General features: G+C 37.6%; 1 protein-coding gene across 1 annotated transcript; it reads left to right on the top strand.

Annotated features, from left to right (window-relative positions):
* The first annotated feature begins 9,605 nt into the window (after positions 1 to 9,605).
* On the top strand, positions 9,606 to 12,774 carry LOC145093952 (uncharacterized). The gene is made up of 7 exons (XM_079032202.1): positions 9,606 to 9,939; positions 10,394 to 10,503; positions 10,602 to 10,958; positions 11,044 to 11,276; positions 11,358 to 11,664; positions 11,758 to 12,037; positions 12,300 to 12,774. Exons 1-7 carry the CDS (start codon positions 9,751 to 9,753, stop codon positions 12,552 to 12,554), a joined length of 1,731 nt encoding a protein of 576 aa, XP_078888328.1. The 5' UTR covers positions 9,606 to 9,750; the 3' UTR covers positions 12,555 to 12,774.
* The last annotated feature ends 287 nt before the right edge of the window (positions 12,775 to 13,061 follow it).

The following is a 13,061-nucleotide window of genomic DNA, read 5'->3' as shown; positions in this document are numbered from 1 at the left end:
TTCTTGAAAGATAGCGCTTTCAGCTTGAGAATCTTCAGAGAGAACAATAGAGAGAAACAATCTTCTGGATCACTTCAGCAGGTTCAAGATAGCAGCAGACTGATTGAGGAGGTTTCAATGCAATCTGTCACATAATCTTCAAGTGCAACTTCACCTTGCTTCTGGGGTTGAAGGATTAAATGTTGAAAGAATAATCTTCATTTCTTGCTCCTTCAAATGAGAATTCTTCAATGCTCACAGATGAAGCTTCAACTCAGAAATTTCGATACAGACTCCATGAGTCTCATCTACATCTAAATTCATTTTTCAAGACAAAACAAAACTAAAAGAAAACATTAGCACACAATATTTTTGGGTTTTTCATATTTTCTGAAAAAAAAATAGAAATAACACTATTTTTTGATTTTTAATTTTCTAATTTTTGTTTGATTTTTGAATTTTTCTGATTTTTTTTATTTTTGTTTTAATTTTTTTAAATCTCCCCCTAAATTTGTGCATAGAGGAAAACTATGAACAAATTTAACAAAAACAAAAATATTTGGGATCAAAGTTGTGAGACAGCCTGAACTTGTTTATCAGTACCTTCACCTTCATGAATAGATCTGGTCAATTGTCGGTATTGTGGTCCACTTAAACACGAAGGATATTGACTAACTTTTCTAAATAAACCATTTATCTGACGACGACCACGAGTATTGTTTTCCACTTAAATTAAGCAGCAAGATCTACAGGCAACCTCTTAAACGGTTCAATTTTAATTGCACTAGAACGTGTTTCCCACTTCCCGATATACCCTGGTTATCAAGAACTTCCTAAGGACTCCTTACTTTAGGTGAGTAAACAATTATTAAGGAGAAAGTCAGATTTAGAGATAGATGCATATGTTGTGTCCCAGGTCGGATCTATTTCAATCACGCAAAGGGGACAACATATGACTAACAGAGATAGAGGGTTATAGAGATAGTAGGTTGCATATGTTGTGTTCCAGGTCGGATATGTTTCAATCACGCAGAGGAGACAACATATGTCTAACAGATAGAAAGAATTTCATAGATAAGGAGGTGCATAGAAATAGAGTTGCATATGCTGCATTCCAGGTCGGATCTCTTCTAATCACACAGAGGAAGCAACATATGACTGACAGATAGAAAGCAAGAAAATAATTTCCTACAGACCTACTTTATCAGAACCCCCCAGTCACCCTATCAGAACCAGAATTAAGGACATAAGTCCGTACATCAAGGAAAAGTTAAGCCACAGTTCTAGATGCGTATTAATTTAGTGTATCCCGTAGGTTCTCGTGTTTATCTCACTGCTCAATCTACCCGAGCGTCGTATGGTCAGTCCAAACAATCCTATCTAAATCCACTCTGTCAAATCCTTCGTGCCTACCAGCACATTGAACACAGAGTCTAGACGATTCAGATTTAGTCCTTTACACGTGTTTTAGACTGCCCGTTATCACTTTATCTTAATATCACTTCCAAAAACAAAATTAACGAAAAACTATAAGAAAATAAAGAAAATTGTCTTTAAAATGAATCAATGAAAGATAAACTCAGGAGTATAGAGAAGAAAACTCAAACTGTAATTCGCCGATTCAATTCGCATCCAGAAGGTCTGAGAACAGCACGCATAATCTCAGATTAGATCCGAAAATTCTTCACTTCGTTAAGCACAAACCCCGTTTGTGATCTCTAAGTCACCTTCTTAAACCGATACCCAAATACTCGCTACACAGCGCGACTAAACCCACTGAAGCACTACATAGACTTCCTAGGTTCCCAAACTCAACCTACCATCAACTGCTGAAGAACTCCCCATAATTTTAGTTTCCCACCTCATGAATACAATCACATGCAAAAAAAACTTAGATAATCCTTTAAGTAACAGACTCATCCCTACAACAGTTAGACTCAAACTAGAGCTATGTAATAGGGTCAAATACATCACTCTGAGATTATTCAACCTTTATCACACGTGACTTAACATATTTACTTAGCAGCCCACTCCCATTATATAAGAGTCCCAAAGAGAACAAAGAAAGAAACATTTCAACCCGTAGAATAACTAAGAACATCTAATCTCACATACTACAACTCATGCTAGGAACTTCCACTTTCGCTTCCGCATGCCTTATGCATACAAATTATACCCGATCTAGCATCGTATGCTTCCTAGGCTACAAGGCAACACATATAAGGCCAATCCATCATTAACTAATCAGAACTAGTATGCAAGTCTACAAGCTCATACAATATGCATACAAGGCATCTCTCCTAGCATTCTATCGTTCAAACATTGAGCAAATCCTTAGCCCTAACTAGCATGTGATTCACAGATTCATAAATCAAATCATATCAGATAACATGTATGGGTATTTTGGAAAAAAATTTGGAACATCCCAAAAATATAGACCAAAAATTTCGTTTTAAATCGGTAATAAAACCCATCAATATCATAAATCACATAAAAATCATAGTCATGTATCTCAAAAACATGATCATATATGTCAACGTATCAAAATCGTATATCATAAATCAGAGTGAATCCTCCTAGTCTAAAAATAGTGGTGTGTGCCATGCAGTCATCCCGAGCTCTTCCCCTTACTAGCAAAAGTACTTGAGGCCAAAATTGAAAAATGTAAGCACGAAGCTTAGTGAGTCTCCCCAACTACCACATACCATACACATAACACATAAACATATCTTGGGCTCCGCCCTTGCTACATCAAGTCAAGCTCGACATTGGCTTTCTCGACATCGGTCCTCGCCCGACATCAAACCCTATTCGGCATTGGGCCCCGCCCGACATCGAGCAAATCTCAAAATACATAAAAAGCATAATTAGTATTACACATAAACCTAAGCACATAAAATTAACACTTAAACATTCCTTGGGCACCGCTCGACATTGGACCGTAATCCGGTAACATACTAACATTCCTCGAGACCACCCCGACATCGAACCGAAGTCTGGAAACATACAATACAAACATATGAAAGAATCACAAAGACATCAAGCATACAAGCATTCCTCGGGACCGCCCCGACATCGGATTGAAATCCGGAAAAGCATATAATCCTACATCGGGACCCACCCGGCATCGGACCATAGTTCGGAACTACTACTAGCTAAACGGGCCGACCTTGGTGCCTTAGACCCGTTCCTACTGGAGGAAACTCACCTCAAATGCTGGCTGTGAAATCTCGTGTGAGGAATCTCTGACGGCTGCTCCGATGACTTCCTGACTATCAATTTCACAATAACACTTAATCAAAATCTGATAACCCTTCTTAAGGTAAATAACCATTTACCCCTGGTCAAAGTCAACATCTTGGTCAAAGTCAAAGTCAAGGTCAACTCCCAGTCAACCCAACTCGTCGAGTTATCTCCCAACTTGGCGAGTTTTGTACTACTTACACTCGCAGTCAACCGGGTCAACTCGTTGAGTCCCTTCACGGACTCGTCGAGTTCTACCTGGCATACAATTGGGACAACCCCGACTTCAACTCGTCGAGTCCATTACTAGACTCGCCGAGTTCCCTTATTTGTTTGGGTTATCTTAATGGTTTAAGCCCCTACACTTCATATTCAAGCTTCATACTTCACACAATAACCCTGAAAATGTCCTTTTAAGGGTAAAGTTTTTGACTTTACCCCTTAATAGCACTTCTTAAAGGGTTTAGCTCAAACCCTAATTCCTTGGGAGCTAGAACTTGGTCCTTAACCCTTCCATACACCAAAGTAAAGCATAACTTCATATCTAAACCCCTAACACTACTTGGATACGTAAAGTTCCAAGCTTTCCTTCCATGCATGGCCTTTTAGGGATAAAAAGACCATACTAATGCTTAAAAGCTTGCATGGGGATTCCATGGTCGTAAATTTTGCACCTTTATGCCATGGAACCCCTCTTAGATCCCAGATATGAAATATAAGTCATTCGGGACGTCCAAATCCCAAAGACCAAGGTTCTTGAATCAAAACCCTCATAAAATGGAAGTAAATCGATCTAAGAAAAGAATGATCAAGTTAGAGACTTGATTACCATAAAATGTAGCAAATGGAGTGTTGCTTCTGGATCTACTCCTTCCCTCTTGAGCCCTCTATCTTCTTTTTCTTGCACAAGCTTCAAGAACACAAAAGATTACTTACAAAGGGCTCACACACTCACAATATGCTCTAGGGTTTCGTGGATTAGGGTTTGGGAAAAGAGGCTGTAAATGAGGCTAAGGGGTGGGGGTGAAGAAGCTTAAATAGGGTGAAAAACCCCGAAATTAAGGTTTCATTTTGGCCAATCTATTCGCCGAGTCGAGGGCTCTTGACTCGTCGAGTAGATAGCTTAAACCCCGTGCATAATCTGCCTTCTACTCGACGAGTTAGGGCCACCAACTCGTCAAGTTCCTGTCTCAAAATGAATAAATAAATAAGTTAAATGCATACCAGGAACCAAGCGTTACAAACTTACTTGAGCTCGGCTGATTGCATGCACCACACCTTTTCTTGGCTTAGAAAACTCTTTACTTAAAAATACATTTCTTTTTGAAAACTTTACCACATCCTCAGTTTGAGTTCAAACACACCCGAGAGTATTTTCGAATCCCTCAAAGTAAGGCTCCGATACCAACTTGTAACGTCCCAAAAATAAGATGCGAAAATTTATTTTTTAAATTAATAAGCCATTAAATCATATCATTTTCATAAAACCAAGTTAATCCAAGTTTTATCAATACATCATCATTATTAGAGTAGATCACAAAATGCAGAATCGAGTGTTGTGTGCCCTACAATCATCCCAAACTCTTCCTTTTTGAAAACAGTAGTACCTGAAACATAAACTGAAGACCATAAGCACAAAGCTTAGTGAGTTCCCTAAACTACCACAAACCATACATACACAAATAAACACGTAATAGGTCCCACCCTGTCATTGGGCCCACTCGGTATAGAGCCCTGCTCGGTATACATATTTGTTAGATATCGGGCCCCGCCCAACATCGATCCCCGCTTGGTATATAGATCTGTCAGTCATCAGGTCCCGCCCAGTAAACATATAAAACGTATAATCATATAGACATACAAACACATGTAGAAATCACAAAGATAATAGACGTACAACCATCGGGCCCCGCCCACTGAGTATAACAGGCCCCAAACTCGCATAACGGGCCCTACCCACATACAAATCATATACATATAACCAGATACTAGCATACAAAATAACCATTGGGCCCCGCCCAACAAACATACAAACACATCATGTAAGATTCACACAGACATCTAGCATCCTACATAACAAACCATGGGCCGACATTGGTGCCTTTGACCCGCTAAACACAATGAGGAAACTCACCTCATAGTGTCGAATCTCATAGAACAAATCTTTGGGCTATTCTTTTGGGCTTAGGTGTTTGGTGTTTTGTTGGGCCATCTTAATGCAAGTGTTTGGACTAGGAAAAATTGGTGGGCCTTGGGGTAAGGCCCATGTAAGAGTTTAGGCCTAATTTGGAAAAATTAGGCCATGTTTGGGCCTTGAATGATTATTTGGTTTTGGGACTTTTGGATTGTGAGTTTAGGCCTTAGTCTGGATCAAACTAGGTAAGGGGTAAATAGGTTATTTACTCTAATTATGGACCGAGGATCATGGATTGGAACCTAATTGTTAATTGGGTATTATTTGATATTGATAGCTCGAGGATTTGTCAGACTAGCAACCAGGGATTTATCAGTGTGATTCAGCAGTGCGAGGTGAGTTTCCTCGTTGTAATGGGTCGAAGGCACCAATGCCGACCCATGACCTGTTATGTTAGTTTACTCATTGTCTGTGTGACACTTGTATGTGTATATGATGTATGCTTACCGGGCGGGGTCTGATGGTTATTTTGTTTGCTATTACCTATTATGGTTATAGGAATTGTATATGGGAGGGGGCCGTCATGCGAGTTACGGCGGGGACCGTTATACTCATTGGGTGGGGCCCATTATTCGAGTTAGGGCAGGACCCGTTATGCTTATTGGGTGGGGCCCGTTATATACTCATTATATGGGGCCCGTTATATGCTATATATGTATGGTATGTGGTATCTTGGGGAACTCACTAAGCTTTGTTCTTACGATTTGCAGTTTATGTTTTAGGTACCTCTAGTTCCAAGGGGAAGGGCTCGGGATGATTGTAGAGCACACACCACCTCATTCTGTATTTTTTGATTTACTATGATTTGAGTTGATGTTCGATACACTTATTTTATCCGGATTGTATTGATGATGTTTTAGAATACTGATTTTATTAAATTAAAAATGAAATTTTTTGGGTCTTATTTTGGGACGTTACACATGATGTCTAAACAAACCGAATAATTAAATGATGTTTCCATATCTTTTAAATGATACTCCATTCGTGTCTTCAACTTCAAATCTCTTCTAAACTTCTGATTTTTGTAATAAACTTGTCTTCCAAGTTGGATCTTCCAAAGTATTCAAAAGCATAACAATTTGGAAAGAGGAGGCCTTATATTTATAATAATTTGAGAAACAGGGGAATCACACCGATTGGGTTGATTTCAAAATTTAGTCGAAACATAAGCGGAAGAAAATGACCCTTGAAGACCTAATTGTTTACCTCCATATTAAAGAGGAAGATAAAGTAGCTCAAAAAGTAGCTATAACCCTACCTCTAAAAAAGCTAATGTGGCGAAGCATGGTAAAGCTTCTATAAAGAACAAGTTTATGAAGGTAATTCCAAAATAAATGGAAGGGTGCCAATCTGGGAGCTAAAGGTAGAACTTTAAAAAAGAAGCTTCAAGGTAACTGCCACCATTGTGAACGACCCGGTTGCTAGGCTGCAAATTGCAAGATTTCGAAGTGAGACAAAGCAAAAGAGGTAAATGTTATGAAGAAAATAACCAATTATGTGGTTGAAGTTGATCTTGCAGTGGTCATCTCTAAAGTCAACCTCATGGAGTTTAACCCGAGGTATTAGGGGATTGATACGAGAGCTACCCGACATGGTTGATCGAATCGAGAATGGTCAAAAACTTCAAAGTTCTGGAAAATGGTGATAAAATATTCATGGTAAATTCATAAACTTTCGATATACAAGGTGTTGGAGAGATCATATTGAAGATGTCAGGAAAAGAGTTGACGTTGAATTATGTGTTGTATATACCAGAGATTTGTAAGAATCTTGTATCCGGGTGGTTGTTGAATAAGTATGTTTTTTGCTTGGTGTTTGAGTCAGATAAGTTTTTGTTAAGAAAAAAATGGTATGTATGTAGGCATAGGGTATGTTCAAACTGTATGTAATGACTATTCAACCAAGTGCCAATGGAATGAATCAACCAAGTGCCAATGGAATGAATGACTCTTCTACTTACTTGCCCGATTCTTTAAATATTTGGCATGTTAGATTAGGACATGATAATTTTGATACTCTTCGACTCTTACTTTAACTTGATCACATACCACATTTTCACATTGTATTTATGCATATTGAAGATAGAATGAAGTTTGATTTTCGTTGAAGATTGTTGGATTCATGAAAGGGCAATAGTAGAGAACCAGCTACCTAATGGATCGCGTAAGATTGCTTTATGAACTAATATTTCCACCCTATGTCCAGGTTACATGAAATCCAATCTAGGATAATCCTAAGGGACACTTGTGAATATAGACACAAAAACACAAACCAAATTGCCACACAGATTCTGAGTTTGCTATAGAAGAAAGATAGAGCCTTACAGGGAGTATTTATGGCTCAATAGAGGAGCCATAGTTATTCTTGACAAATTAGAGTTTCTATCTTCCAAATTAGTTAAGAGAATCACAGATTTAATGGCTTAATTAATGGTTTCTAAAACAGACAAAATTTCTCAATCTTACCATAATCACCATTATAATTCGGATTTTCCATGATGAAACTAATTCAAAATTTCAAAATCTTTTGCGACCACGATCAACGGGCCCACCATTAGGGGCTCTGCCCCTTGGACCCCGTTAAGGGCTCTGCCCCTAAGACCTTGCAAGGGGGCATGACCCCCTTGACCCCCACTATTTTGTCGTACCGACTTATAATTCGATCTTATATATGCATACACTCCGCGCTTGCACCCACCAAACATATAATATAGAGTACAAAAGTCTCTTAGCCCACATATTAATTCCAGTTACACAAAATGTCTGGTGACACTAAAATCACTAACAAAGATGTCATTTTGAAGAAACACAAGACTGAAGACTAGGGGTGAGCAAACCCAAACCAAGAATCCGAGAACCCGACTAAAACCGACGAAACCGAAAGCGGAAAAACCGAAACCGCAGCAAAACCGACATTGAAAAGATATAGATATATATATATATATATATATATATATATATATATATATATATATATATGACATGGTTTGCCTATTTGGTATCGTAATCATCAAAATCCAACCACCTAAAGCAAAGGGCTATCGACAATTGTCTTCGTAACGGGCTAAATGCCATATTTGGAAAAAGCTTCTAAAATTTACAGTAAATTCTTTCGAGTAAAACCAATAAAAGCATATAAACCTTATGTTTGTGTTAAAGAATAATGGTTTTCATGTAAACCAAAAAATATATAGATAAAAAGCAGGGCTGGCTCTACTTTGGTTGTAATTAAGCTAGGGCTTAGGGCCCCAACTTTTTTAGAGGGCCTCACTTTAACCAAGATAGTTCAGCAAAATAGAAATCTCGATTCTTTCTACTTTCACAGTTAACCTAGGCATGCCACAAAAATCATCAACCAAAATTAATTGACAGCTACTGTTCTTCTTCCTTCTCTTCTCATTCTCATTCTTGATTCTTGTAATCCGGTCTGAAAAAAAAATACCTTGTGTCCTTCAATCTTAACTTATTCTTCTTCTTCTTCTTCTTCTTCTCTGAATGATTATGCATTCTCTGAAAAATAAATACCTACGGCTTCTCAACGTGATTCTTTTTCTATCTTCCGATTCTCTATTGTTGATCATTTGATTGTTCAAAAGACTCAAAACTTCAAGGCTATCATTCAAGAAGACAAGATCAAAAGAACTGAAACGGTATGTCCAGTGTTTCTAATTTTCAGTTTTGAGTAATTTAGTTTTCCTTTGATTAACCCTAAAATCGGCTATTAACCATTATTCAGTGATTACAGAAGGCTTTGAATGAGTCTGAAAATCGGCTATTAACCATTATTCATTGATAACTTGGAACAAATCAAGACTAATCATTACAGGTAGTCCATAAAACATAATCAGAAGTTGAAGTGTGGTGCTGTCACAAAGTATTTTCAATGGTTTATTCATTATTTGCCGATGTTTGCTTAAATTTTGTTTCTAATCTAATGCAAACTTAGAATTTCAATGCTAAAGGACCCCAAATTTTTGGTTTGCTTAAAGCCTTAAACTGGTTGAGCCGCCCCTGATAAAAAGATAAAAAGAAAGAGAATCTCTAATTTATATTTTATCCCATATCCATATACCTCACAATGTACATCGTTAACTTTGACGAAGTTTTTTTTTTTTTTTTTTTGTTGAACCACGTGTACTTTTACAAGTACAAAAGCACATTTTGCTGAAACCGCCGTAGCAACGCAAAGTTGTAATTTGTTCCAAAAATTGTACCAGCAAACAAAGCAGCGTAAGCTTACATTTATACTCTCCCCACCCCCTTCGTCACTGACTGCCGCCATCGATTCCTCTCTCAGCTATCTCACATCTTCAAACCTCGTTAATTTCGTCTAAAATGTCGACGAACTCACCGCCGGCGGCTGCCGGCAGTGTTGCGTCGGTTGATTCGGTCACCGATGGATTGGAGAAGCAGGGTTCTACCGAAGACGCAAGGGTTAAGTTGAAGCTTGAAGATCTGAATTGGGATCATTCATTTGTTCGGGAGTTGCCTGGCGATCCACGAACCGATACCATCTCCCGCGAGGTAAAATTTCAAAATTTGACCATAAAAAAGTGAAAGAACGATTTCCCCCAAACTGTTCGATTTTCGTTTGTTGCGTGCATGATCGAGATATATAAATCCGTGTGAACTTCTATGCGATTTTAGATCTCGAATTCAGAAATTTACGTGCTTGATTACATTTTATCATGTAAAGTCGCCAACTTGCCGTTGGAATCTAAGTTTTCAGTTGTCGTAACATTACAGGAATTTAAAGAACTAAATAGTGACCGAATCTTTTCCTTCCTAGGTCTGGAACTAATACCATACAATTAAGGCTTGATTTCATGAATCATGAATCCAACTGCAATTGAATTTGAGTACTGTAACAGAGCAGCATTGTTTCTGATAATCCTGTTATATAATATCTCACTTCCAGGATTTGAATCATCTTAATACAAAGTAAATTACTCCAAAAACCCAATGAACTTTGTTTCAGGTGCTTCACGCTTGCTACTCAAGAGTCTCTCCATCTGCTGAAGTAGAAAACCCTCAGCTTGTCGCATGGTCAAACTCAGTTGCTGAAATCCTAGATTTAGATCCTAAAGAGTGAGTTCTTCACTTCTTTTCACATGTTAAAATCTCATTCATTAATCAGTCCTTCTAATGTCAATATCACAATATCATCATTTTCATTCCTATTTCAGATTCGAAAGATCTGATTTTCCATTTATATTCTCGGGGGCATCTCCATTGAAAGGAGGGTTGTCTTATGCCCAATGTTATGGCGGGCATCAATTTAGGGTTTGGGCAGGGCAGTTGGGTGATGGTCGGGCAGTTACAGTTGGTGAGCTTCTGAATTCCAAATCCCAAAGATGGGAACTTCAATTAAAAGGTGCAGGAAAGACTCCATATAGCAGATTTGCAGATGGGTTAGCAGTGTTACGTAGTAGCATTCGTGAATTCCTTTGTAGTGAAGCAATGCATTTTCTTGGAATTCCAACCACTCGTGCACTTAGTCTTGTTACAACTGGAAAATACGTGCGACGCGACATGTTTTATGAGTAAAAAATCTCACTTCCTTTTTCTATTTATAGTCAACCTTCCAAAACTTTGATCTCAAATAAGATTTGATTTCTTTAAATGTAGTGGCAATCCAAAAGATGAACCTGGTGCAATCGTGTGTCGTGTGGCCCAATCTTTTCTTCGTTTTGGCTCTTTCCAAATACACGCTTCACGAGGCGAAGAACACTTCAACATTGTTAGAAGTTTATCTGATTACACCATCAAACACCACTTTCCTCATATAGAAACCATGACAAAAAACGACAGTTTATCTTTCTTTACCAATGATGTAGATCTAACTTCAAACAAGTATGCAGGTGAGTGAATATTCATCAACTTTCATGTTTTCTTTTCCCGAAATAAAATAATTTACTTTTTTATTTTTTTTGTTATGTCAGCTTGGTTGGTGGAAGTTGCTGAATGCACTGCTTCACTAATTGCAAAATGGCAGGGTGTGGGGTTCACACATGGTGTTTTAAATACAGACAACATGAGCATATTAGGGCTTACTATTGATTATGGCCCTTTTGGGTTTCTTGACGCTTTTGACCCTAGATTTACTCCAAACACAACTGATCTTCCAGGAAGAAGATATTGTTTTGCAAATCAACCTGATACTGGTTCATGGAATATAGCCCAGTTTGCATTATCTCTTTTATCTGCTAAACTCATTAACAAGAAAGAATTCGAATACGCCATGGAAAGGTCAAAAAAACATATATTCTGAATTCCTTTTCCTTTTTCTTTTTATTATATTTGTATTGAAGTGAAGAATCTTGTGTTCTTGATTCGTTGCAGATATGGTGATAAATTTATGGATGAGTATCAAGCGATAATGACGAAAAAGATTGGATTGTTAAAGTATAATAAAGAGCTTGTTAATGAACTACTCAACAACATGGCTGTTGACAAAGTTGATTACACAAACTTCTTTAGATTACTTTCCAACATCCGTGTTGATTCCAATTCCGATGTTCCGGAGTCGGAATTGTTGATTCCGCTCAAGTCTGCTTTGCTAGATATTGGAAAAGAGCGAAGAGATGCTTGGACTAGCTGGATGAAACATTATAGAACCGAGGTAAACTTAGTATTATAATTTAGGGTTTATGACTTTATGTTATAATTTAGCAACAAACTCCAATGTTTGTTCAAACTATTACCATTATGACCTGCTATAGTAGGTTTTACTGGTTACCCTTGGGGTAAAAGGTAAACCTGGTATAGCAGGTCATAATGGTAATTTTGAATAAACATTAGAAGTTGGATACCCTCCCAAACATTAAACCCTAAATTTTAAGTTTGTTTTTGTTTTTGAGATGGTGGTTTCCTTTTATGTGTAGTTATGTGCTAGTGGTGTTTCGGATAAGGAAAGGAAAGCTTCAATGGATTCAGTGAATCCGAAGTATGTTCTCCGGAATTACCTATGCCAAAGTGCGATTGATATGGCGGAACAAGGTGATTTTGAAGAGGTGAGACGGTTGTTAAAGGTAATGGAAAGGCCGTTTGATGAGCAGCCCGGAATGGAAAGGTACGCGCGGTTGCCACCCGCGTGGGCTTATCGCCCGGGTGTATGCATGCTCTCTTGTTCATCGTGAGGGTTTTGGGTCTCACTAAAAGCTATAAGTTATATATAATACCAAATTATACCAAAAAGATTAAAATGTGCATAAGAGTTATAGATTATGTGGTATTTATAAGGTTTTTAGGGTTTTGTTTTTTAGGTCATAGTTATAAATGGTTATATGTTTTGTTGTTTGATCTCTCGAGCGGAAGCTTAAAGGTAAGCGGTTGTTAAAGATTTTAACTTTTCGATTCTTTTTTTTTTTTTTTTTTTTTTTTTTTTTTTTTTTTGTTTTAATACCTCGAACGAGGCCCGTTACATGTAGGGAAGTTATTTGGAAGAATAAATTTAGGATATATTTAGTGTTGGGTCGTAACAAAAACAAGTGTTCACACTCGAAAATATAATAATTTTGTAAATTCGATGTAATTAAAACATAGCAAAATTAAACTAAAATTTTTATAGAAAGAACAAAGGGGAATTGGAGAGAGTTTGATCACTTAATGAGAGTATACTCAAGAGTATATTGTACTTTCTTTTA

Source organism: Lactuca serriola, chromosome 1, assembly GCF_051521515.1.
Source record: "Lactuca serriola cultivar US96UC23 chromosome 1, Lser_US96UC23_V15, whole genome shotgun sequence".
NCBI lineage: Eukaryota > Viridiplantae > Streptophyta > Magnoliopsida > Asterales > Asteraceae > Lactuca > Lactuca serriola.
This window is presented reverse-complemented; position numbering and strand designations above follow the sequence as displayed.

What these genes read in the sequence shown, in the direction of transcription:
- LOC145093952 (XM_079032202.1), top strand. Translation starts at nt 9,751, where the DNA reads ATGTCGACGAACTCACCGCCGGCGGCTGCCGGCAGTGTTGCGTCGGTT. An exon ending in CGACGCGACATGTTTTATGA is followed by an intron (nt 10,959 to 11,043) that starts GTAAAAAATCTC and finishes CTTTAAATGTAG; the next exon opens with TGGCAATCCAAAAGATGAAC. An exon ending in TGAAACATTATAGAACCGAG is followed by an intron (nt 12,038 to 12,299) that starts GTAAACTTAGTA and finishes TTTTATGTGTAG; the next exon opens with TTATGTGCTAGTGGTGTTTC.